Source organism: Nilaparvata lugens, chromosome 1 (genome assembly GCF_014356525.2).
Source record: "Nilaparvata lugens isolate BPH chromosome 1, ASM1435652v1, whole genome shotgun sequence".
Lineage (NCBI taxonomy): Eukaryota > Metazoa > Arthropoda > Insecta > Hemiptera > Delphacidae > Nilaparvata > Nilaparvata lugens.
The window spans coordinates 41,047,086-41,074,137 of record NC_052504.1 but is presented as its reverse complement, the minus strand read 5'-3'; the positions used below and the strand labels follow the sequence as shown (position 1 = coordinate 41,074,137).

The window sequence follows — 27,052 nt, the reverse complement described above, 5'->3', positions numbered from 1 at the left end:
TTCAGCTAAGTTGGAACACTCGCAATTTTGTACAACATTATCTGCAGCACCTTCCAAACTGTGGAGGGCGGCAGTAAATAACAGCCAATGATTTTCTTCGCGTTGTGATTGTTCAATTTTATCGTTACAATACAGATTGAAAATGTCTTGGAAAGATTTGATAAATTTTGGAATTTTATTGGAAGTTCCATCGAATTTTGGAATATAGTCCAGCAAATATTTCGGGATAGATTTGGTTGACATGATCACAGGGTCTAATTTTGACGGTCGAATGAGTGTAGAAGATGAAGTGAAGAAAATGTTCGCATCTGTACTTACAGTTGATGGTAGTTTTACTTCCGTCTCAAATTTGTGGAAGGAGTCTTCGTTGTCTGCCAGGTTGAACTTCGAAGGTCGCAGGTGTGGTACGCAGAGAACTTGTCTTGAAGGGTTCACCTCACTCACTGGTTTTCCGGATTTTTCACGAAGTCGAAATTAAAGATCGCGAATCGAAAAAAACTTGTTGTTAAATGAACAACCTCGAAAAAACGTAAGGAAGGTAGTTCGGGCGCCAGTTATAGTTCTGGGGTAACCAAACACCTTTTTAAAAAGAAAACTTTATTTTCAAACACATAATTATAAAATATACATCGAAAAAGAGAGAAGTGCTCTCGGTGAAGTTTGGCAGTAGACTGACTAAAAGTACTATGATCGAGCATTACAATGGAATACAGCGTCAGCAATAATATTAGGTGTTACCAGATGTAACTAATGACTTTATCTACCACTGTGGCATCCATCGAAAACTTGACGGTAGGATCCAACTTCAACTGAATCGACACACAAGTACGACCTCGAACTTCACTAGTACCACCACCGAATCCACGAACAACGGTTTTCATGGGCTGGAATGGTAGTCTCAAACGCCGACACATTTTGGCTGTAACAAAATGACACTGACTCCCGGTGTCAACCAAGAAACGAACATCACAAAGCAAATTCATCTCAATGAACTTGACATAATCGGTAGCCTTGTCACGGACGGCCGATTCAAAATTTCTACGAGAACTTGGATCCAGCAATCTCAAGCCATGATAGAGGAATATCGAGTCTGACAAATCAATGAGTCGCAATCTCTTCAATGCATTGATTGAACTGCAAAACCCATCCAAAATCGCAATACAACCTGCCTTTGATTCTGATTTTATTGGACGAAATTCAAAAATTTGTTTGAAATAGGCATCGACTTGCGCCCGTGGATCGTTATAGCGGGTCAATAATGCCTGCCAAATTATTTGATAATTGTTAGCCAATGGTGGCAAATGACGACAAATATTTGCTGCTTGTCCAGTAAGTCTACTTACAAGATATTGGACCTTCTGCTGATCGTTCAAATTCTTGTTGTCATGTACCAATGCCTTAAATAGTTCATAAAACACCGACCATTGAGTCTGGATTGAAATTTCGGAAGGTCGATTTTAGGCAGTACCGACTCGGACACGATCGGCTGTGAACTAGCTTCTGTAGCTGCCGAAGATTGAGCAATAGCAACAGTCGCCTCTTTCTGTTTGAGAGTGTTAGCCGCTACTTCAATATACTGAAACAGATCTAGGTGTGAGTCGTTGAATGCTACAACATGATCTTTATTCAACTCAAGTTCCAACTCATTAACCACTAATTCTGTCTTTTCATAATCCGAAATGGTCTGAGACACCCGAGGATACAAGATTGAAAATTGCTCAGCAACTTTTGGATCAGAGACATTTTTAGACAGGTCATAAATTCTTTGCAATCTGGCATACAATTGTTCCAGTTTAGCGCGATGCACCCTGATTTGTTTCTGTAATTTTTCCTCCATCTTGAACTCATACACAAAACAATTCAGCCCCGACAATACAAACAACAGACAATAAAACAAGAATGAGTTCAAAAACTAGATGAAAGGAAGAATCACGACTAGTAAGTTATCAAAGTTAAACTTTGATTATCAATTCACAAGATAAGTTATAGCTGAGAACAAAACTATATGATTAGATAATGTTCTTCCAACAACTCACAAACAAACGATAACTTGTTGAATTGAACAAGAAAAATCATGCTGGTGATTAACCTTCACTAACATGTATAAAAAAATGGACAATACAAATTCCAACAAACAAACAAACTCCTGAAAAAGAGCACAATGCGCCTAGTTTCAGGAAACTACAATTTTAACTGAAATAAATTTAATTTCAGACAAATACAAATTGACAAGAAACCTTGCTCTTAGAACAAGGCTACAACAAACTTAAGTTGAGCATGGATCAGACCATTCTCAACATGCCAACATTGGACAAATACGAAACTGCTTAAATCCAATGTGTGTGAATTAATCAACAAATTACAAATTTAAATTCATCCCTGCCTGGCAGGATCAAAAAATGTTCTGAACAAAGCTCAGGCTAGAGCTACCAGAGGACTGTAATTTACTATTCAAATAATCAAATACAAACAAGGGGCAAAATTTAATCTTCAATTTGAGCCAGGTTATTTGTCCAGTTAAACTCTGCATTAATGAACAATAAAAAAGAGCAAAAACTCACCAGATTTATTTCAATCTTGACTACTTGCCCTTCGAAGCCTTTATTAGGTGTTCTGGTCAGGTTCAGGGTGGGACGAAATCGGGGAATAGACAGGTTATTTGCTTACCGGCTGCCTTCTCGTTGATTCTGTGTTCAACTTGCAGGTCATACACTGTGTTTCGAACAAAGCTCAAACTGGATTCTTTATAAATTCAAATCTGATTCAAATTAATTCAATTCAATACTATTTATGCTGTTATATTCATAATTCACACACACGACACTCAAACAATTATTTACAAGAAATTTCCGATCGAAATTACATGAAAAACACAATTTTGGTCTAGCAACAAGACAACGGGCTGACGAGACAAGACTGAAGCTTTTCAAAAAAATCCACAATGCCAAGCGGCAGGACGGTCTGCGCCGGCGCAAACACAAGCCTGCTATTGGCAGAACTATAGTCTGGCATTCTGGCGCTAAAATTTGAATTCTCTGGCCAGACCACCATTCAACCAAAGCTTGCATAAAAGTTGAATAGGCTACTGACCTATTGCCGCTGCCAGCCACAGGTTTCATCCAGCTGCCGGGCGTCGAGCTGAGCCGCTGCTTCGAGCCACATCTGCCACTAGCTGGCTCACTTCCTGCAAATCATTATTCATTATTAGTTCCAACTTGATCCAATTTTTGTGACTTTAGTTTTTGTATATTCTTGTTTGTTGTTTTGGATGTTGTCCAGTCAAATGGTCGTTTTTCAGGAAACAGCCCCGAAAGAGTTTTTCTCGACGGTTCTATATGTAATTTGGGGCGCTGAATTTGAATCTAAAATTTGCTGACACGCTAGAGGGCGGCTTCACCCCCAGTGAATAGTGTATTTTAGCCCATACAGATTTAAATACACAGAAAAATGGCTAATTCCTATATTCAAAACTGTGTATCTCGGTAACCCGGAATGATAAAAAATGGTACTTGGTCTTGATTTGAAGAACAGAATCTCCTCTTTCATGTGAGGTGAATGAATTTTGTAAAAATATGATCGTGGGGTAAGATACGTTTGTTTCAAAACGTAACTTGTGAAACACTTCAGACAAAAATAAAAAAGTAGTCAAAGTTATAGAGAATTTTCTCCCTCAAGAAAGAGGAGATTCTGTTCTTCAAATCAAGACCAAGTACCATTTTTTTCATTCCGGGTTACCGAGATACACAGTTTTGAATATAGGAATTAGCCATTTTTCTGTGTATTTAAATCTGTATGGGCTAAAATACACTAAAGGAGGAATTTTTTTTTCATCAAATTTCCAGCTATAATACATGATTTTGAACCGCCTTGACGAGCTGAGAAGAATGAGCTGTAGTACGAGGAGATCTGATTATTCTGTCAAAAGTTATAAATGTTCAACGTTTTGATCCTTGACGTATCCTTATGACGCACCCCCCCCCCCACTAGTAAATACTGAATTTAAATGTTTCTAACGGGTGATTCTCATAGAAAATATCCCTCGTGAGATGATTTCAGCCGAAATATGTATTTTTTGTTAGGAAGGCCTTGAAAAGGTATTATAATGAAAAATTTGTATTTTGGCTGTAGGACATGATTTTCTATTGTTGGGTGTATTCCCCCTCTCCCACTACTAAATTCGAAAATTCCTTAGGAATCCTGTTCAGAATTAATTTTTCTTTCACGTGATGTGTGGTGTTTTATCTATACTAGAAAAATGTTCAAGTTGTATAGGGTAGAAGTGGTAGGTTTGCATAATAATTTTGAAAACCCCTTAAAAAATACCCCTTTTTTGAAAATTCGTAGTTCCGGAACCAAAAATCGTAGAATCCTGCGCGACCACTCAATTTATTGGAATTTTTATTATCTTTAATTTTGTAGAGAATGATTTTTCTCCAAAAACTCGAAGTATTCGAGATTAAATGTTAAAATTAAAAAACAGTCCAAAATTTTAGGGTTTTTTGGGGGTTTTGGGGGTGAAGCCGCCCTCTGGCGTGTCAGCAAATTTCAGATTCGAATTCAGCGCCCAAAAATACATATAGAACCATCAAGAAAAATTCTTTCGGGGCTGTTTCCTGAAAAACTACCATTTGACTGGACTAATGGCTAACATATTGTCTAGTACATCGTATATTATTGTATATGTCATAAAAAAGGCAATTTTTTGCTAAATTAATGACAGATTCTGTGGCCGTTATGTTGGCTCCTTGACATTCGTCAAACCAAAAAGAAAAGGAAGATTTCACTGAGAAAAATATACTGAATTTGACAAATGATCATAAATGTTTTCATAGGCTATATAAGTAATAAAAATCCAGTAGGTGCAGATTATTAACCCAACAATTTTGTCCAAAAGGACTTTAAAGGACAAGCATTGATACTTTCCAGCAAATATATATATATATATATATATATATATATATATATATAATATATTATAGAACTTGATTACTCAAGATATAATCTTCAATGACGCTCTTTGAACTCTTGCTTTAGGTAAAATGAAGCTCTTACCAGCTATGGACGGAGGGCAGGGCTTCCGGCCCATGATTGGACTTGTAGGTATTCCACCGCCGATTGTCCGAATCAGTTGTTTCAATGATTTACTGTGACTTTCATTACAGCTTCCACTCAACGTACTTAATGGTACCGAAGATTCCCTGTAAAAAATATCGAGAGAATAATAAGAGATTATATTTTAAACAACAGTCATAAGTGACAAAAGTATTCTCATAACACAGTGTATCAGGAAGCAAAAAATTATAATACTGGCAATGCTAATCTAAAGAAAAATCTCAAATAAAATTAGATCTGAAAACCTCTTTACTGTAAACATATCTTCGCTTCTGCATAGTAGCATGGTTATAAAAGTTAGATTGGATCAAATTATCAAAATGTCAACTAAAAAATTATCAAAATTCTAGGATGATTAATCTGTTCAAAGTTTGCAGGAAGTAGATTATATAATTTTGGTGCTAAATGATTGAAATGTCTCTGGTACAGAACCATCCTTGCAACACTGGTGATGAGAAGATTCCTGTATCTGGTGTTGTTGGGTTCTTGTGTAATCTGCATAGTATCTCCTTGCAGTAAAGCTGTCTTGGATCCATCACGTCAAACTCATTGAATAGCTGGTCTGATGAATAGCGTGGAGGCTTCTGGTTGATGACCCTCATGATCAGCTTCTGTACCCTGAGGAGCAGTTCGATGTGCAAGAAGCTTGCACCTCCCCATCCAACAATCCCATAAAGCATGAGGGACTTTGCTAGAGAGAAGTAGATAACTCAATACGTCAATATATATAATACTAGCCGTCAGGCTCGCTTCGCTCGCCATATCCGTCTAGCCAGTATATCCATATCCGTCTGGACCCCCTACTGGATCGTCCAAAAATGAGATCAGCGGGCTCGCTTCGCTCGCCTGCATTTTTCATTTGAGCATGCTTCATTCCATCAGAAGGTCAAAGTACTGAGAAAACGCAGAAAAGCTGAGAGAAACGTTGGAAAAACGCTGATTTTGAGCGTATCTTTGGCGTTATTTCAAGTTCCTCCAACACAACATTATTACACCCTAGCTTAGCTTCTGTACTAAATTTGAACAATTTCTATAATTTATTCTCGATAAATCTGAGAAAAACGCTGGAAAAACGCTAATTTTGGGCGTATCTTTGACGTTATTGCAAATTCCTTCTAACACAACATTATTACACCCTAGCTGAGCGTCAGTACTAAATTTGAACATTTTCTCTTCATTTGTTCTCGATAAAGCTGGGAAAACGCTAAAAAACGCAGATTTTGGGCGTATCTTTGGAAATTTTTCCAAATCCGTTCTTAGAGCGCCTCTAAAGGGCCAACTGAACATACCTACCAAATTTGAACGTTTTTGGTCCGGTAGATTTTTAGTTCTGCGAGTGAAAGAGTGAGTGAGTCAGTCAGTCAGTGAGTGAGTGCCATTTCGCTTATATACATATATAGTGTATATAGTTATCATGCTTAATATTGGTAACTTCCAGATCAACTTTTTGAGAGTGGAAATAATAACATATATTATATGTAAAAGAATTAACCGGGTACATCCGTTTGTTTTGACTTACTTGAGTCTGACGTTTCGTCGCCATCGCAGACGACATCTTCTGAGGGTGGCGTCGAAATCCACACTGAGTGTCAAAACAAACGGATGTACCCGGTTAATTCTTTTACATATACTATATCCATCCGCGAAACACTCAAATGTAATATATATATATATATATATATATATATATATATATATTATATATATATATATATATATATATATAGACTACAGTTTAATATTACATTGGGTATATATAACCTGCTTACTAAAATGAATAAATATTGATTATTTTCATTACCAAAACACTGACCACCACAAACCTAATTTTCAACAAGTAAACCAATCTTTTTGGTATAAAACACTTCCCTTTTTTTCAACTTCATAACTAACTGTTCATGTAATTTCATGACCTCCCTCACATCCGAAATCATTGCGTAACAAACCTCATTTTTCAAAGAGTAACTACCGTACACTTTCTTCATTGATTGGTAACTTCCAGATCAACTTTTTGAGAGTGGAAATAATAACCAATACAAACATTTTGAGAGTGAAAATAATAACCAATATTAACTGAGCAACTAAATAGTTACAAACTGATGAATTTCTAATAGTGAAAATAAATGTATCGAAACATTACATATTCGATACTAATGAAAACATGTAGTGGTTGATTGAAGCGAATAAAATGATGTGTTACTGGGCTATACTGTAGAAGTCATCCATGATGTGAGGAGCTGCAGGCACGTCGGGGGCGGATGGGAGGCCAACCCGCTCCTTGGTCTGCAGCAGTGCTGCCAGCCGCTGTTTCAAATACTCGTTTTCATCCTGAAGTTGTTTGATGCGCAATGCTTCTTCCTCGTAGCTAACCAAAACTGGGACTGGCATCATCTGTAAAAATGTCATATTATACCACTTGAAACAGCGATGATTCATTTCAGACTTTTCAAAACAGATTTTTTAGTATTGCTCCACAAAAATGTAACCGTAGAACGCTGACAATGCTAGACATTGAACTGACTCGGTCAATAGTCCACACCACTTTATAACCTGGAGGTCTCTTCATATCCTGTTGAGATCCAAAATTGGATTGGTACGATCAAGGTTGGTACGTTGAGGACAATTATTGACTTTTTTGGCAAAAAATATAATGATAAAGAGACAAGATATACGGACAATACGGATATACGGGCGGAACCTTTGAATTAGGATACAGAATATATCCAGAAAAGAGCAAATCGACCAGTAGAATAATGAAAGGTGCCCCGATTTTTGGCAGTGGTTTCATTGTTTCAAAGAAAATAATTAATTCAATCATCAATTTTGATCCCATAGATGAAAGAACATCAACGCTCACGTTCAAAACGGCAAAAAAGTTTACACAATTGTAATGTCCATGCATCAACTAATGGAAAGAGCCAGAAGACTCGACACACAGAGGAGGAATATTGGGAAATAACCCGGAGCACGGGTTAGCTGCTAGATAATATAATAAACTAGCAGGTAACCCGTGCTTCGCAGGGGTCTATTTTAAAACTTAACAAACTGAAAACTTGACGTAATGAAATCTAGAAGACTTGAAAATAGGCCTATAAGAATCCTCGGTTAATTAAGAATTTATATGCAAAATATCAAGTGAATCAGTCCAGTAGTTCAGACGTGATGATGCGTCAAACATCATTTTCCTATCCTTTACACGTGTATACGTGTATAAGCCAGTTCTTTCCTTCATTATACAGATAGATGGAGATGATAGATAGATGGATTTTACTGTATATCAGCATTTTTGAATTAGAATAACTTTTGAAAGGTTTGAGATATCGATGTGCGGTTTTCACCATATTTTCTCTTGAAATCATGTATCATACGACTACCTTCCAATTAAAAAAAAATGGAGTTGGATTCAAAATGGCGGTTCAAAAATTGTGGACGAAATTTGGGTGCAACGGAAAACCTGTTTTTATTATTCGAGTAGGATTCCCAATCATACCTATCTTCTAATTTCCCTTTTAAAAGAAATGTTCATCTGCTTCCATACAACAACTGGAATCAAGACAAATTTAAAACTTGACAACCTAAAAACTTGATGTGATCAAATCTTGAAGAATAGAAAATAGTCCTATAACCATCCTCGGTTAATTAAGAATATATATGCAAAATTTCAAGTTAATCAGTCCAGTAGTTAAGACGTGATTATGTGTCAAACATCATTTTCCTATTCCGTACGTGTATAAGCTAGTTCTTTCCTTTATTTATTTTATTTATTAGTTTAGCAAAAACAATACAAGGATCGGAAAATTTATTAGACTATAGTATAGATTATTTTGTTGCTTTGACCTGTGATCTGTATTTAATGTCCTGTAACATCTAAAGGTGCGACCACACATACTGAACCGAACCTCGAACCGCGCAGCAACCGTGCATTCCGTCGAACATCGCGCCTTTCAGCGAACATGAGTATATTTCATGAAGTTGGTAATCAGCTGTTAAACATACGCCGTACTGTACTCCGAACCGATCGCCATGCCGCTCGCCTCTGTTTTAACTGTTCGCCATACCGTAATCCGAACGCTGAACTTTTCAGCCAATCGGAGCCCTCGATTACAATTCGCCGTGTGGTAGGCCTATATGGGTCTTTTTTTACTTTCCTTGCCCTATTACCATAGGAAATTCAAGTACCCTAATTTCAAGTTTTCTATACGTTTCAAGGTCCCCTGAGTCCAAAAACGTGATTTTTGGGTGTGTGTGTGTGTGTGTGTGTGTGTGTGTGTGTGTGTGTGTGTGTGTACATGATAACTCCATTCCTAATCAACCGATTGACTTGAAATTTTAAACCTAAGGTCCTTATACCATAAGGATCCGACAATAAGAAATTCAATAAAATTGAATTCAAAATGACGGAAAAAATGGCGGATAATTACTAAAAAACCATGTTTTTCACGGTTTTCTCAAAAACAGCTACAACGATTCTCTTCAAATTCATACCATGGATAGCTATTTATGAGCCCCATCAACTGACATGAGTCTCATTTCTGGGAAAATTGCAGGAGCTCCGTAATATTCTTGAGAAAAATGGCGGATAATGACTAAAAAACCATGTTTTTCACGATTTTCTCAAAAATGACTTGACCGATTTTTTCAAATTCATACCCTGTACAGTTATTTATCTGCTCTATCAACTGGCATGAGTTTCCTTTCAGGGAAACTAATGGGGGGTCCACCCCACCCTTGAGAAATGAACTTTGTAACCTTGTAACCTCGTGCATGAGGCAGGTAGGTAGAGCAGTTCATAAAAAGAACACATAGTTGAGATAAATATTATTTCATCTGTAGAACAGCTGTTTTGACGACTTTTAAGAAAATCATTGAATTTCACAATTTACACAAAGGAAAAAGTACTCTGGAAACAATTATATATACAAATATACAGAATTCTGATCGTAGTTTCAAATATGTTGCCGCCAATCGTCATTATGTTATTCCCCTAAATTATTCTCGTTTAAGAACGGGGCTTACAGTTCAAAGAGCAAGGAAACTTGTGTGAGTGTACCACACCAGATTTTTATTTGATTAAATCCATGTTTTGAACAATTCATTGTTACGAATGATAAATTGATAGGATCTGATAAATATTTTCTAATTCAAATAAAATAACTTCTGGAGAAAATAATGAATAGATAAATACCAATATTAAAAATTATATTGTTGTCCAAGAGCTCAGTACAACGACAGTATTAATTCAACTAATATTCTGTGCTGATAAAATTACAATCATTTTATTTTTGATTGATAATCAATTTCATCAACTAACCATAAACTGACTGAAATAAATACTTAAATTTCCATGTATTTAATTGGTAGTTATATAAATCTACAGTGTAGGTCATATCTAAATTCACAAAGAGTTCGATTGTTGTTGGCAAGAAACATGTTATTCAACGCAGAAATCATTGTTATTTTTCCAAAAGATAGGATAAGTTGAATAGTTTCCCTTTCAGGGGGAGTTTGACAACCCAAAAAACTCATTTTTCATTTGAAGAAATATTGAAAAGGTGCATAGGACCTTATTTTTTTTTGTTCAGCTTGCCAAAATACCCCTCATTTCAATATAAAAATTTTCGACTGACTGTACAGTGAGTCAACCATTCTATCAGGGCTTGAATAATTTTGGGATTGTAATTAAATAAAAATGGAAGAGAATAATTTATTTATGTAAAAATATCAAAACCTTTATTCAAAGCCATATTAACTGCATGTGTATTCATATTGCCGATACAGCATTGATAAAACTGTAGACGTTTATTTAGAACTTTGTCTCAAAAAACTGTTCTAGCTGAAAAATTAATAATCCATGCCACGTGTAGGCCTATACATTGCATCAGGAAAACGAAGTTTCAAAACTATATTTTTCTAAACAGATGTTTTTCAGTTAATTTCTTTGATGCAGCTGTTTCACATTCACCATATTATTATACAGAGTTAGTGAAAATAAAAATATTTATTAATCATCAGAATAATACTATTATAATATTATAATTAAAAATATTTATCAATTATCAAAACAATATTATTGAGGTTAAGTGGAATCAGATAGAAAGCAATAATAGAACAGCTGTTTTTTTTTTTAATTTCTATCATATGATTTGAATGTGAATTCGCCTTATGAAATCGTATGTCTCATAAATAAAATTTGAACATTAATTCTGAAAAATCTAGAAGGAAAATTGAAATTTAGGCTTCGAGGTGCAAGAGATTGATATTTTTAGAATCTATGTGCAAAATTTGGAGATCTAAATCAAACCCGTTTTTCCGGTATGCAATCCACAAGTTGACATGTTTTGATGCGAACAAACGAGCACACGAACAAACACAACCCTACTCTCTTTTATTATATAGATGAAATAACTGGCTTATACACGTACAGGATGGGAAATTCACGAATGACGCATCATCACGTCTGAACTACTGGACTGATCACCTAGAAATTTTGCATTTATATTCTCAATTTACCAAAAATTGTTAAAGGCCTATTTTCAATTCTTCAAGATTTGATTACATCAAGTTTTTAGTTTGTCAAGTTTTAAATTTGTCATGCTTCCAGTTGTTGTATGGAAGCAGCTGAACATTTCTTTTAAAAGGGAAATTAGAAGATAGGTATGATTGGGAATCCTATTCGAATAATAAAAACAGGTTTTCCAGGATTTTCTCAAAAATGACTTGACCGATTTTTTCAAATTCATACCCTGTACAGTTATTTATCTGCTCTATCAACTGGCATGAGTTTCCTTTCAGGGAAACTAATGGGGGGTCCACCCCACCCTTGAGAAATGAACTTTGTAACCTCCTCCTTTGTAACCTTGTAACCTCGTGCATGAGGCAGGTAGGTAGAGCAGTTCATAAAAAGAACACATAGTTGAGATAAATATTATTTCATCTGTAGAACAGCTGTTTAGACGACTTTTAAGAAAATCATTGAATTTCACAATTTACACAAAGGAAAAAGTACTCTGGAAACAATTATATATACACATATACAGAATTCTGATCGTAGTTTCAAATATGTTGCCGCCAATCGTCATTATGTTATTCCCCTAAATTATTCTCGTTTAAGAACAGGGCTTACAGTTCAAAGAGCAAGGAAACTTGTGTGAGTGTACCACACCAGATTTTTATTTGATTAAATCCATGTTTTGAACAATTCATTGTTACGAATGATAAATTGATAGGATCTGATAAATATTTTCTAATTCAAATAAAATAACTTCTGGAAAAAAATAATGAATAGATAAATACCAATATTATAAATTATATTGTTGTCCAAGAGCTCAGTACAACGACAGTATTAATTCAACTAATATTCTGTGCTGATAAAATTACAATCATTTTATTTTTGATTGATAATCAATTTCATCAACTAACCATAAACTGACTGAAATAAATACTTCAATTTCCATGTATTTAATTGGTAGTTATATAAATCTACAGTGTAGGTCATATCTAAATTCACAAAGAGTTAGATTGTTGTTGGCAAGAAACATGTTATTCAACGCAGAAATCATTGTTATTTTTCCAAAAGATAGGATAAGTTGAATAGTTTCCCTTTCAGGGGGAGTTTGACAACCCAAAAAACTCATTTTTCATTTGAAGAAATATCGAAAAGGTGCATAGGACCTTATTTTTTTGTTCAGCTTGCCAAAATACCCCTCATTTCAATATAAAAATTTTCGACTGACTGTACAGTGAGTCAACCATTCTATCAGGGCTTGAATAATTTTGGGATTGTAATTAAATAAAAATGGAAGAGAATAATTTATTTATGTAAAAATATCAAAACCTTTATTCAAAGCCATATTAACTGCATGTGTATTCATATTGCCGATACAGCATTGATAAAACTGTAGACGTTTATTTAGAACTTTGTCTCAAAAATTTTGTTTCAACTGTTCTAGCTGAAAAATTAATAATCCATGCCACGTGTAGGCCTATACATTGCATCAGGAAAACGAAGTTTCAAAACTATATTTTTCTAAACAGATGTTTTTTCAGATAATTTCTTTGATGCAGCTGTTTCAGAAAATAAGTTTTAAGAAAATGAGTTTGTGAAAATAAAAATATTTATTAATCATCAGAATAATACTATTATAATATTATAATTAAAAATATTTATCAATTATCAAAACAATATTATTGAGGTTAAGTGGAATCAGATAGAAAGCAATAATAGAACAGCTGATTTTTTTTTTTTTAATTTCTATCATATGATTTGAATGTGAATTCGCCTTATGAAATCGTATGTCTCATAAATGAAATTTGAACATTAATTCTGAAAAATCTAGTAGGAAAATTGAAATTTAGGCTTCGAGGTGCAAGAGATTGGTATTTTTAGAATCTATGTGCAAAATTTGGAGATCTAAATCAAACCCGTTTTTCCGGTATGCAATCCACAAGTTGACATGTTTTGATGCGAACAAACGAGCACACGAACAAACACAACCCTACTCTCTTTTATTATATAGATGAAATAACTGGCTTATACACGTACAGGATGGGAAATTCACGAATGACGCATCATCACGTCTGAACTACTGGACTGATCACCTAGAAATTTTGCATTTATATTCTCAATTTACCAAAAATTGTTAAAGGCCTATTTTCAATTCTTCAAGATTTGCTTACATCAAGTTTTTAGTTTGTCAAGTTTTAAATTTGTCATGCTTCCAGTTGTTGTATGGAAGCAGCTGAACATTTCTTTTAAAAGGGAAATTAGAAGATAGGTATGATTGGGAATCCTATTCGAATAATAAAAACAGGTTTTCCGTCGCACCCAAATTTCGTCCACCATTTTTGAATCGCCATTTTGAATCCAACTCCATTTTTTTTAAATTGGAAGGTAGTCGTATGATACATGATTTCACAACCCTACTCTCTCACGAATGACGTCAAGTTTTCAGTTCGTCAAGTTTTTAATTAGATCCTTGCGGAGTACGGGTTACCTGCTAGTTTGAAATAAGTATTATATCAAAATTGCGTTCTGCTAAATCCGAAGGTTTTTAGCAGTTACCAAATACAAATTTAAATAAATTTTTGAGGTTAAGTATGCGGATTTAAATTATCACTTAGCGAAATACTGTAAAATGTTAGTAATAAGCGTACCTGAAATACTATTGACAAGAAGTTATGAAGTGAAACAAGTAGAGTATCTTGCCAGGAGCGAGTAAAATGAACAGCAAACGTCGGCGAGTCCTCAGCATTCTTGAAGAAAGGTAGCACTACAAGACAAAAAGCAATCAGAAATTAGAAAGAAATTAATTTTTGAACTATTAATAGCAGAAATGAAACTTAAATAGGCACGAATAATATTCAATTGCAATGCCGCCCATGTGAATTTATTTATTCATATTTCCGAATTACACATCAAACATACACATCATTACTTACTACATACATACACGTGTAATGTTCATTCAGAACGTGAATAATCATTCAGATTTTTCCTCAACATTGTGCTGCTTCAATTTCCTACTCTAATCCGATAAATAAATGATCCTATTGATTACAAATTAACTGAAAAATGGGATTCACTACAATTGTCAGCATTGATTGAATGGGAAGATTTGATGTTTTTTCAGGAATTCTGATTGCTGACAGTTTGATGTGCATCTCACTATAGAAGATTATATTGGTTTTGAAATTAAATAAAAATGGAAGAGAATAATTTATTTATGTAAAAATATCAAAACCTTTATTCAAAGCCATATTAACTGCATGTGTATTCATATTGCCGATACAGCATTGATAAAACTGTAGACGTTTATTTAGAACTTTGTCTCAAAAAACTGTTCTAGCTGAAAAATTAATAATCCATGCCACGTGTAGGCCTATACATTGCATCAGGAAAACGAAGTTTCAAAACTATATTTTTCTAAACAGATGTTTTTCAGTTAATTTCTTTGATGCAGCTGTTTCACATTCACCATATTATTATACAGAGTTAGTGAAAATAAAAATATTTATTAATCATCAGAATAATACTATTATAAAATTAATTAAAAATATTTATCAATTATCAAAACAATATTATTGAGGTTAAGTGGAATCAGATAGAAAGCAATAATAGAACAGCTGTTTTTTTTTTTAATTTCTATCATATGATTTGAATGTGAATTCGCCTTATGAAATCGTATGTCTCATAAATAAAATTTGAACATTAATTCTGAAAAATCTAGAAGGAAAATTGAAATTTAGGCTTCGAGGTGCAAGAGATTGATATTTTTAGAATCTATGAGCAAAATTTGGAGATCTAAATCAAACCCGTTTTTCCGGTATGCAATCCACAAGTTGACATGTTTTGATGCGAACAAACGAGCACACGAACAAACACAACCCTACTCTCTTTTATTATATAGATGAAATAACTGGCTTATACACGTACAGGATGGGAAATTCACGAATGACGCATCATCACGTCTGAACTACTGGACTGATCACCTAGAAATTTTGCATTTATATTCTCAATTTACCAAAAATTGTTAAAGGCCTATTTTCAATTCTTCAAGATTTGATTACATCAAGTTTTTAGTTTGTCAAGTTTTAAATTTGTCATGCTTCCAGTTGTTGTATGGAAGCAGCTGAACATTTCTTTTAAAAGGGAAATTAGAAGATAGGTATGATTGGGAATCCTATTCGAATAATAAAAACAGGTTTTCCGTCGCACCCAAATTTCGTCCACCATTTTTGAATCGCCATTTTGAATCCAACTCCATTTTTTTAAATTGGAAGGTAGTCGTATGATACATGATTTCACAACCCTACTCTCTCACGAATGACGTCAAGTTTTCAGTTCGTCAAGTTTTTAATTAGATCCTTGCGGAGTACGGGTTACCTGCTAGTTTGAAATAAGAGTATTATATCAAAATTGCGTTCTGCTAAATCCGAAGGTTTTTAGCAGTTACCAAATACAAATTTAAATAAATTTTTGAGGTTAAGTATGCGGATTTAAATTATCACTTAGCGAAATACTGTAAAATGTTAGTAATAAGCGTACCTGAAATACTATTGACAAGAAGTTATGAAGTGAAACAAGTAGAGTATCTTGCCAGGAGCGAGTAAAATGAACAGCAAACGTCGGCGAGTCCTCAGCATTCTTGAAGAAAGGTAGCACTACAAGACAAAAAGCAATCAGAAATTAGAAAGAAATTAATTTTTGAACTATTAATAGCAGAAATGAAACTTAAATAGGCACGAATAATATTCAATTGCAATGCCGCCCATGTGAATTTATTTATTCATATTTCCGAATTACTCATCAAACATACACATCATTACTTACTACATACATACACGTGTAATGTTCATTCAGAACGTGAATAATCATTCAGATTTTTCCTCAACATTGTGCTGCTTCAATTTCCTACTCTAATCCGATAAATAAATGATCCTATTGATTACAAATTAACTGAAAAATGGGATTCACTACAAATTGTCAGCATTGATTGAATGGGAAGATTTGATGTTTTTTCAGGAATTCTGATTGCTGACAGTTTGATGTGCATCTCACTATAGAAGATTATATTGGTTTTGAAATTTTGCGAATAAGAAAACAGAGATTGATCATATTTTTATGAGCTGAATACATAGTCACTTAAAAGAGTGTACACGATGTGAATTACATTTAAAAATTAAGCATAAATCATCAAACAGTTGTAGCTCTCGCTATATTAAGTAGGCTAGTAGTTTATTTATTTTTCTGCTAAAATAAAAAAATATAAAATAGTTTGTCTACAAGGCTTGAAACTTACTGAACCACTCCTTCCACTCTGGTTGTCCTTGTAATTCGCAAGTCATCCTTGTGAAAAACTCATTAACTTTATCCATTTTTCCATTGGAGACCGCATTAATCAAGTACAGTTTTAGTAGAGCACTCTCAAGTTTCCTCACAGCTGGAAAAGATCATGAATTGCTGGAGAAATAGTATGGCAGTAACAAAAACTACTACATTAAACAAATATCGTTCTACTAAACATGAAATTAGTTTATTTATTTTTAGAATAATAAATTTTCTAATAGCATAGATAAAAGTATAAGTTAATTTCTTGAGTAAGCTTCTTTAGCGCGATAATTACAATATACAATGAAGCGTCGATAAATTGGGACCAGACCCTTATCAGGATTATCGAAATTACCTTGAAATAAGGACTAGCACGAACTATTTGAGGGAAAACTTCGGTATTTAAAACTGTATAATTTTTATCATAGATGAGTACAGTGCAGTAGAAGGGCTAGAATGGATTTACAATTTTTTAATCACTTTATCGTATACAGGAGCATGTGTGGGCCTACAGTGTACAGTAAATTGAACATATAGGCTGAGAGTGCCAAAGACAAATCCTGATTATCGATGATCCGGATTTTTGACAACCGAATAATCGATTCTCTACTGTAATTGAAATGGAATAAGGACTTGGGGCTACTTTTTGAAAATTTCTGTACGAAAACAATGGCAAATAAAAAAAATAGCTGAATAATATGAATGTGGATTATGTGTCCAGACAAAAACGCATCTTCGGTTTTTTTCTAACTAGTCCAGTCAAGGAAATTTTATGAAGGAAAAAGATTCGAAGGCAATTTTTGATCACGCAGTTCTGTAGAGGGTAGTAAGGAGGTAAACATAGAAAGTCCCCAACCCCTACTCCCTGTGCTAAGTGGGTGGGGGTGGTTCAAAGGTATCATTTTTTGGTTTCTCGCATATAACTAGAAAACTATGTATTTTACAAACATGATTGTTCCATACAGGCACATATAATTGAAGCATATATATTATAATTCCCTTCCAAGCCATTCGAATTATGTAGTGTAGTAGAGTGAAAATGTCAATAGCAAAGCAGTGTTAATAGTGCAATTGTGTATGTTAATTTAGTTAGCTGTATGTTAATTAGAAGAAAGATACATCTTTGAATTAGACGATTGCTTGATTACCGGATGAAAACTCATGTTCCAACTTGGAAAAAACTTTGCTGTCAAGGTGGCTCCATAGCTCTCTTAATGATACAAGATCATACGAGAGTATAAACTGCATCAACTGGTCTACTATCTTATCCACCTGAAATAAAAGAGAAGTATTAGTTGTATCAAAAGAGGGATCATCTTTCAACTTGATTAATGCTTGTTATAAGAACTTCTTCTAATAATACTTCTCATAATCGTGGTGTTGACCTCAGTAATTTAGTTATTATTCCTTGTCAAAATTCGACGAAAAGAAAGATGAATTCAAGTATAGGAGGAGATAAATTTCTCATTGATCACTGTGATGATGCTTCAGTAGGCTCTTTAAAGTCATGTTTCAAAGTAATTCACCAAAATGTAGATTGTATTGTAAATACAATATAATATAGTACAAATACAATACAGTATTGTAAATGTAACAAGATAATTTCTTTAAATGATTTAATTGAGGATGAAAACCCAGATGTATTGGTAATAACAGAGCATGGTATTAGAAAGTATGGAATCGATTGTATTGTTTTGAATAATATGTTTCTTTCAACTAATTACTGTAGAGATCACATGATTAAAGGTGGTGTGGCCATTTATGTGAGTGAACAGGTCAATGATCGTTCGAGAGCTTTGGATGTGGAGGAATTCTGTAGTGAGGGAAATAATGAGGCATGTGGGATAAGGTTCAGGTTGAGAAACAGGATTTTTGTTATTGTAGGAGTTTACCGTTCGCCAAATGGTGATGCTAATTTATTTTTTGAAAATTTCAAGTCGATGATGGATGAGTTGCTTGCAACCATTGAATACAATATAATACTAGCGGGTGATTATAATATTGATATTCTAATCGACTCTCCTATCAAAAGAGATTTATTAAATACCTTAAATCAATGTTTGTCTTATACTGTACATGTTCCAACCAGAATAACAGTAGATAGTGCTACAGCTAAAGATAATGTAGTTACAAATATTCCTGAAGAAGGCTACATGGTTAGTGTTTTGCATACATTTATATCTGATCACACAGCTCAAGTATTCTCGGTATTTCATGAGGGAGATTTCAGGGTGCAGAGAAAGAGTTCAACAGGTGCGCATGATTGTAATGAACAGAACATAGAATGTTTGAGACAGGCATTAAGTGTTGAGAGCTGGAGGGCGGTCTATGACCAATACGATCCAGATCTACAATTTATAAATTTCCATAGGAATCTGCTCTATCATTTCAAGGTACATTGTCCGGTCAAAACAGTCAGCAAGAGATTAAATGATAATAGGCTAAGAAAACGTTTGAAAGGTCAATGGATGACTAAGAAGATAGAAATAATGAGATCTCTTCTAGAGATAGCAAAAACCAGAGTGAGTGAAGGAGTGGACATAGACATACAACTACTTAAAAAAGTAAAGGAACAATATAACAATGAGGTTGAAGAGGCAAAGAAAAACTTTTTAGTGAATATATACTTTCCTCTGCCAACAGAACCAACTCTAGCTGGGAGATTGTGAATAGACTTAGAGGGAGTAATAAAAAAAGATCAATGCCCACCGAAATTGAATATAATAACAAACTGATTACAGGTAGCAAATCCATAGAAAGTGTTAATCACTTTTTTGTATCCATGGCTCCAGCAAATGAAAACTCTGCAGCACATGAATCATTGAAAAAGAAAAGTAATAAAAAATGTTCCAACAATTTTTTTCTTATCCCCACAAATGTCAATGAGGTTGTGGGAGTTATAAAAAAAACCTAAAATCCTAAAAACCTAAAAGCTAAAAAGGCTGTGGGCCCAGATGAAATCCCGGTGTCATTATGTCAAGGCATGTTGTCATGAAATAGCAGAGCCATTGGTATTCATTATTAACTCAATGTTTAAGACAGGTATGTTTCCAGACTTATTGAAAATAGCCAAAGTGATTCCTCTCCTAAAAAAAGGTAATGTTATGGATATTAATAATTATCGACCTCTTAGGTCGATTTCAGTTTTAAATACGTTGTCAAAGGTTTTTGAGAGGCTCATTCATGATAGAATTATGAGTTATCTGTTAATATTCGATTTGCTTTTCAATTATCAATATGGTTTTATGAAGGGAAAGTCAAGAATCACTGCAGCGGTAAAGTTTTTTGTGTCAATTGTGAAAGGGGTTGATGCTGGTGATTATGTAACTACGCTCCTATTGGACCTTTCAAGAGCCTTTAATAGTGTCAATATCGATATTCTTTTATGCAAGTTATCAAAGCTCGGAATTAGAGGCGTGGCGAATAGATTGATAGCATCATACATGAGCAACAGGTTCCAGTATACATGTATATTTACTCCTAATGGGTTAGTAAACTCAGCCAAGTTACCATTGACACGAGGCGTACCACATGGCTCCATTTTAGGCCCATTACTCTTCATATTATATATAAATGATATTCAATTCAATGTTCCTGTCACTGATAAAATTAGTCTCTATGCCGATGATTGTACCTTGCTATTTAAGAGATCAGATCTCATAGACTTGGAGATTGAGGCAAATAACATGGCCAATGAGGTTGTGCAGTTTTTTAATGATTCATACCTCACTATAAATCCAAACAAAAGTCATGTCATCAGCTTTGATTATAAGTATCGTCCTTTTCACCCCACCATAACACTTTGTGAAACGAACATTGAAAGTTGTACTGTTGTGAACATGTTGGGTTTGTCGATGGATTCCAATCTGAATTGGGGGGATCATGTGAACAAGATATCATTAAAATTGAGTAGGTCACTTTTCGCATCTAGAAATATTGTTAAACAGGTGCTTAAAACAACAGCAAAAAGTGTCTACTATGCACTGATTGAATCCCACATTGCTTATGGCATTGAAATATGAGGGTATATATGCTATATATATGCTTCGAATCAAACATTCAAAGAATTTTTGTTTTGCAAAAGTCCGCAATAAGATACCAGGAGGGGCTTAAATTTCCACAGACATGTCGAGAGTCTTTCAGTAGCCTAAGTATTTTAACTGTTCCATTATTGTACATTTTCAAATCAATATTACATGTGAAGGATAGGCTGAATTCATTCCAAGTTAACTCACATATTCATGGCTATAACACTAGAAGAAGGAATAACATTTCAGTTGAGAGACATAGGCTGAGTGTATTTGAGAAAACACCTACTTATAGGGGACAAAAAGGTTTTTGCGAAACTTCCGGCTGATTTGAGAAGTATTGTTGAGGAAAAACAATTCAAAAAAAAACTATATTATTTTTTCAGTGAGAAGGCTTTCTATGAGGTTGACGAATTCTTGTTAGAGTGGAAAAAATTATTATCATAATTATGCAAATTTAATGAATTGTTAAATGTTATTAGTTTTATTTCAAGATTGATATTTTATGTTATTCTGTTATTTATCTGTGACGTTTTTCAACTGTACTACATTGTTTTTGTTATACGTTTGTGAAAATAAAATATTATTATTATAACTCCAGTTAAAATTTCAAGATTTGGCGCCATAAATTTAAAATTTTAAAATTTGTTTTCACATTGATTGTCATTGCAGCATTCCAAGACATGGTAGCGATTAAAATAATCATGGATTGTCGACTTCAGTCACTGAGCAGAGTCCTCAGTCGTAGAACTATGGTCCAAGCGCGAGCTTATGCTTTGTATGTCGTATACAGTATACTGTCGACACAAGTTCCACTTAATCTGGTAGAATTCATAAGGACGGCGAAAAATCGTATGTCCAAAATTCGATGTGCGTGTAACTGGCTTTCGAAGATCCATACGATAATGTATGCTGCCAACCATTTTTAATGATCATCTCATCACAAAAATGTCCAAGTGAGAACGTTGGGCACAAACCTACTGCCATGGGGGAGACAAGGAATTAATAAAAATTATTAAACGAAAATTGTTTACCCTGTTGTCAATATTTGCAGAAGTAGCAGAAGTCTTCGGAGTGATTTACAGCATTTAATTAGTATTTTCGTTTAATAATAATTATTAATTCATTAGCATTTGAATAATTGCAATATCTCAGTAATTTCCATCTATTAATGAAAAGTTATCAAAGTAGTGATCTGAATACAGTATCTGTTACACGATTTTCGTCTAAGACATAATATGATAATCATAAAATTGATAACAGAATTCATTCAACAATTTAGAAGAGTTATTTTCTATGATTTAGTCGGCAGGAAAGCGTTGGTTTTTCAAAGTTATTTTACTCCCTTATTTTTGGGCATTTCGAAAATAAAGATAAGTATTCCTCCTTTTTCTCACACGGAAACTATAGACCCCAAGATAATATTATAATAGCTACAGTACAAACGTACAGTACTGTACAGTACCTGTAAGATTTTTTTTCAAATGGTTTGGGAGAACACGTCTAATCAATATTTAGGTTACTATTATGTTATGTTCCGCTGTTCCATTCACCTGCGTTCCCACATCAATTCAATTCTTTCTAACCTAACCTTTCTCAACTGTTCGATGTTGTGGGCTTCACGTCTCCTTCTTTCCTCTTCCTCCCCAAAGATCACACGTTGCACTTTTTGTCTGAAGATTTCTCTATTTTGAATGTTCTCCGCACTGATACCAGCCTTCTCACAATTCATCATTTGTCTGCACAAACGTCTGTACGTTTCTACTGTATAATTATATGATAATAGAAAGCTATATTAAAACATCCATAACTTCCTTGTTTCAGGGTATTTTCAAAAATGGGTCTAACGTTTTGTAGAATTTGGGGTCGCTGAATCCAAATCCAAGATCATAATCTACATTTTCACAATATTCATTTTCAAGAAACATGGATTTTGAAAAAAGGTATGACGCAGTCATAGGTAGAATCATCATGTGAAAGCCGCCATTTATTTTGCCTAAAAGACAGGGTATTATTGATCTTTAGTTTTTGGGGAAAAGACAGGACAAAAGCCGGTTTCTGGCGCACGATCTCTATTCAATTTCCATGGAATTACACAGCTTTCCATGGGATCTCCATGTGAAAGACACCATTGGACTCAATGTACTTTGGCAAAAAAAAACATTAACACTGTTCAGTGATCATGGTCCACGTCTCCTATCGTGTAAAACCGACCTAACAGAGATCATCGGTCGGAGAGATCGCTGGGGGAACTTTGAGTCGAACATCGTACTCAAGAATTTGTTGAAAACCAGAATACAACCACACCCACTGCTATCCCTGCTTGTCGTAGGAGGCGACTAAAAGGGACCCCCTTTCCAAAGCCTTTCTTCCAAAACCCTACTTCTCCTTCTCTTATGCTTAGGAACTTTTCATTTCAAGAATGACACTTTTCCATTGACTTAGCTGTTCGCCATTCTTTCTTTCTTTGTTTCTATCTGTCGGCCTTCCTTGGCCATATTCTTACCTCTCTTTGGCCAACCCAAGGTATGATGTGGACCGTGCTGATGGGTAGTGCTTTTATATTGTCTCTAACAGTGCCTGTAGGATACCAGGCGCCCTCCTGTGTTATTTAGCCTTGCCTGGACATGCGGGGTTCTGTGTAGGTTGACTCCACTTCCCTAGCTGTTCGTGGGAACCACATAAACCAAACTCAAAGGCAACTCCAGAAATTACCTTGCCTTCAACCTCATCGGGATCTGCCCCTTCAGGGCAGGTTCCTCAATCTAAAATGGGTGCTTCAGGAACACAGGAGGTTCCGTTGCACTCTTATGTAGAGGCTATCAACATTGAGAAGGCTTCTTAATCTACTAATCACGACATGGATAAGCACAATCCCAACTAGAGAGGGAGGATGAGTTCAGAAGTCCAGAAAAGCAAGAGTTTGCAGGAAAGCCTTAAGATGCAATAGAGCAACCGAGCAATTTGCGGATGGAGATACCAAACCTCACCACTGCTCAAAGAAAGACGGCCATTCAGGCGAAACTTCTTGGGAGAGGTGAGGCTTTTGACTTTTGACCCTGCAAAGTTTCGGAGGGGCAAAAAGAAAAACCTAAGAGACCAGAGATAGGTGAAACTCAAAAATCTGGGTCAAGAGGATGAGCCAAGGGTGGCCAGGCAATTTGGCGACCCCTTCCTCAGCGAAAGGACCTACAAAGAAAGCCAGGAGTGGAACTCACTTAGATCACGAGGACCAATCAGTCTTAAGAGATTGCCAAGCATAGAGTCGATGGGCAAGAAGAAGGGCTCTGTTTGACTGCAAGCAACTAGGTGGTGAAAGGAATGTTAGTATAGAGAAAAACTCCTGGATCTTGTGAAGGACAAAGGAATTGGTTAGCCCAACTAACGTAGTTAGGACACACAATAAGCACCGGTTAACGTGTGGGGTTTTTTGAACCTTTGGATCCTTAATTCCGACCCTTTACACATAACAACTGTCAACCGCCAGCCAAGACCTTAATACCTACCTTAATACCTTCAGCTTTATCCATTACCCACAATTGTGGGATCGATGGCGTCAAAAAATCAAAACACGTACAAACACATGAAAAAAAAACTGTAACAGTTCAGATGGCAGTGATCCAGTGCTCACGCTCTCAATAAAAATTCAAATTATCACTCATAAATTCGTTCACACTGTAGTATGCCTTTGCACACAGTAGCTTCCGGACGGTTCTCCTGAAGGCGGCCTCATCCAATTGCTTCACACTATTAGGCAGCTTGTTGTAGAATTTCAGGGCTGAAATCCTGTAACTGGCCTGTGATCGGTGGAGGCGTCTCCTGGGGATATCCAACAGCTCACTGCGCCTGGTGTTGTGGCGGTGGATGTCACTGCGGGCAGCTAGAGTATGCTGTATCTTCTTGACATACACCAAGCACAGGAGGATGTAATGGCTGAAGACAGACAGTACACCAAGGCGAGAAAAGATGGGCTTGCAGTGGGCAAGATGATCGCTGCCTGTTATAATTCTTATAGCCCTCTTTTGCAGTCTCAGCACATCAGCAGCCCCCGCTGAATGACCCCACAGAAGCAAGCCATAGGTAATGTGGCAATGGAAGAGCGCATGATACATCATTATCAGGTACTTCTCAGTCACCAGGCTCCTCATCTTGAGCAGCAGAAAGCAAATGCGGGAGAGTCGACTGGTTACTTGCTGTATATGACTGTTCCAGCTGAGTTTGCTGTCCAAGACAAAACCCAGCAGCTTCACTGGATTCTGAGGGTCACGCGGCTCACGTGACAAGCTGCAGATGATCCTTTGGGTCTTGTCCTCATTCAGCTGGAATCGATTAGCCAGGAACCATGAAGTGGCAGACTGAAGATGCTCCGCAGATGCCTCCAAAACCCGGTCAAGCTCAGCACCCGATGACAGTAGAGATGCATCATCCGCGAACATCAGAGAGGAACCTTGACAAAGGGAATGCTAGCAGCTGTGGCAGCAGTAGTAGGAGAACTGTCTAGTGGAAATATAAATGGGGTGGGGGAGCAGACAAGTCCAAATAATCTCTGAATAGTTCAATCAACTTAATAATATTGCCCCTATTCCAGTAAAATTCACTCCATCATTGCACAATAATTGATAAATCACAAAGAAACGCTTGCAATGCACAGCAGCCTACTAGCACTTTGACAACAAATAATATTTGGTGTAAACCCAGAAGGCTCAAACAGCTGCGTCAGACTTCAGGGACGGAGCAACTACATCTAGCTCTGCTATAAACAAAATTTCACATGAAGCAGAGCTATAGGTACTTATATATTTAGCAGCTTAGATTCTATTTGATGTTTACCGAAAAATTTGGATAGACCTAGCTCATCTTCTATGTAGCAGAGAAAATAGGCTTAAAATTGCGAAATAGCCGGGCTATATAGCAGATCTCTAGTGTCACTTTTTAAACTTGTAGCAGAGCTATATAGCTGTGCTACATGACATGCTACAAAGTGTAAACCTAGCTTTACATAAAAATACTTACACGAAAAGATTTGTCTTTGTCTAATTTCAGTTCTGAATCAAATGTCTTCAAGGTGTTGCTGAATCCTCTAAAAATAAAATATTCTCTAATAAGTTCATCTGCGTATTGAATTTGAGACATTTTTGTTCGAAAACGTTTTTGATAAGTAGGCTACACAGAGGTGCTCAACATAACCAACAATATAGTTTATAATTTGATTCTATTTCCAAGTTACACTTTCAGAAACAACAATTCTAAATTGGAAATTGTATAGGCTCAGGCTGCTATAGATTTTTTAACTAATTAACATGGAAATTACGCGATAAATTATTATAATCCACTTCTATTCCTTCCTAACAAACAAGCCAAGAACTGTACAGAAAAGTAACTTCCAACTTTCGTTCCGGGACTCCGGGATGGCTCACCACAGAACACATATAAAAAGGAAACTCCCTTATTTATAGCTGTATTTCACAGGAGACAAGACGCCATCTTGAAGGAAGTTAGATCTGCCGCTAATTTCAAATCATATTTGAATTTGAGCTGACACTAAAATACTATGAGATCGGAAAATTAAGCCAAATTGAATTGATAAATATTTTAAAACTGCATAGTATCATTTATGATTTTATTCAGTACAAAACATTCATTAATTCTGACACATAATACATTACACATGACACATAAATATTTTTTACCCTTTAATACCTTCAGCTTCAACCATTAGTCATTACCCACAATTATTGTGGGATCGATGGCATCAGAAAATCAAAACACATAGTCCGGGCGCAAATGTCATTCCGTGGTAATTTTTGAGTAACAGCCGTGGAAGATGACTCAATTTCTTCGTTAGGTCTACCATAATAAGAATCGTGATGATGATAAGTCGAAATCACAAACACCTCGGAAACAAGATGGCCGCCAAAATTTTCAGGGTTTTACTTTCCTTGCCCTATTACCATAGGTAAGGAAAGTAATGCTTTCCGAAAAAAATTAAGGTACCCCAATTTCTAAATTTCTATATGTTTCAAGGTCCCCTGAGTCCAAAAAAGTGGTTTTTGTGTATTGGTCTGTATGTGTGTGTGTGTATGAG

General features: G+C 35.4%; 1 protein-coding gene across 3 annotated transcripts in view; it reads right to left on the bottom strand.

Moving 5' to 3' along the window:
* Positions 1–26,389, bottom strand: part of LOC111063741 (WD repeat-containing protein 91) — a 117,371-nt gene extending 90,982 nt beyond the window's left edge. For all 3 annotated transcript variants that reach the window (XM_039434098.1, XM_039434107.1, XM_039434096.1), the window contains exons 1-7: positions 25,981–26,389; positions 18,088–18,211; positions 16,911–17,051; positions 16,157–16,272; positions 7,313–7,503; positions 5,053–5,198; positions 3,091–3,184 (exon numbers count right to left, since the gene is read on the bottom strand). In XM_039434098.1, the coding sequence (XP_039290032.1) occupies positions 3,091–3,184; positions 5,053–5,198; positions 7,313–7,503; positions 16,157–16,272; positions 16,911–17,051; positions 18,088–18,211; positions 25,981–26,100 (932 nt within the window). In that variant the 5' untranslated portion in view covers positions 26,101–26,389. The remainder of the gene's footprint in view (positions 1–3,090; positions 3,185–5,052; positions 5,199–7,312; positions 7,504–16,156; positions 16,273–16,910; positions 17,052–18,087; positions 18,212–25,980) is intronic.
* Between the last annotated feature and the right edge of the window lie 663 nt (positions 26,390–27,052).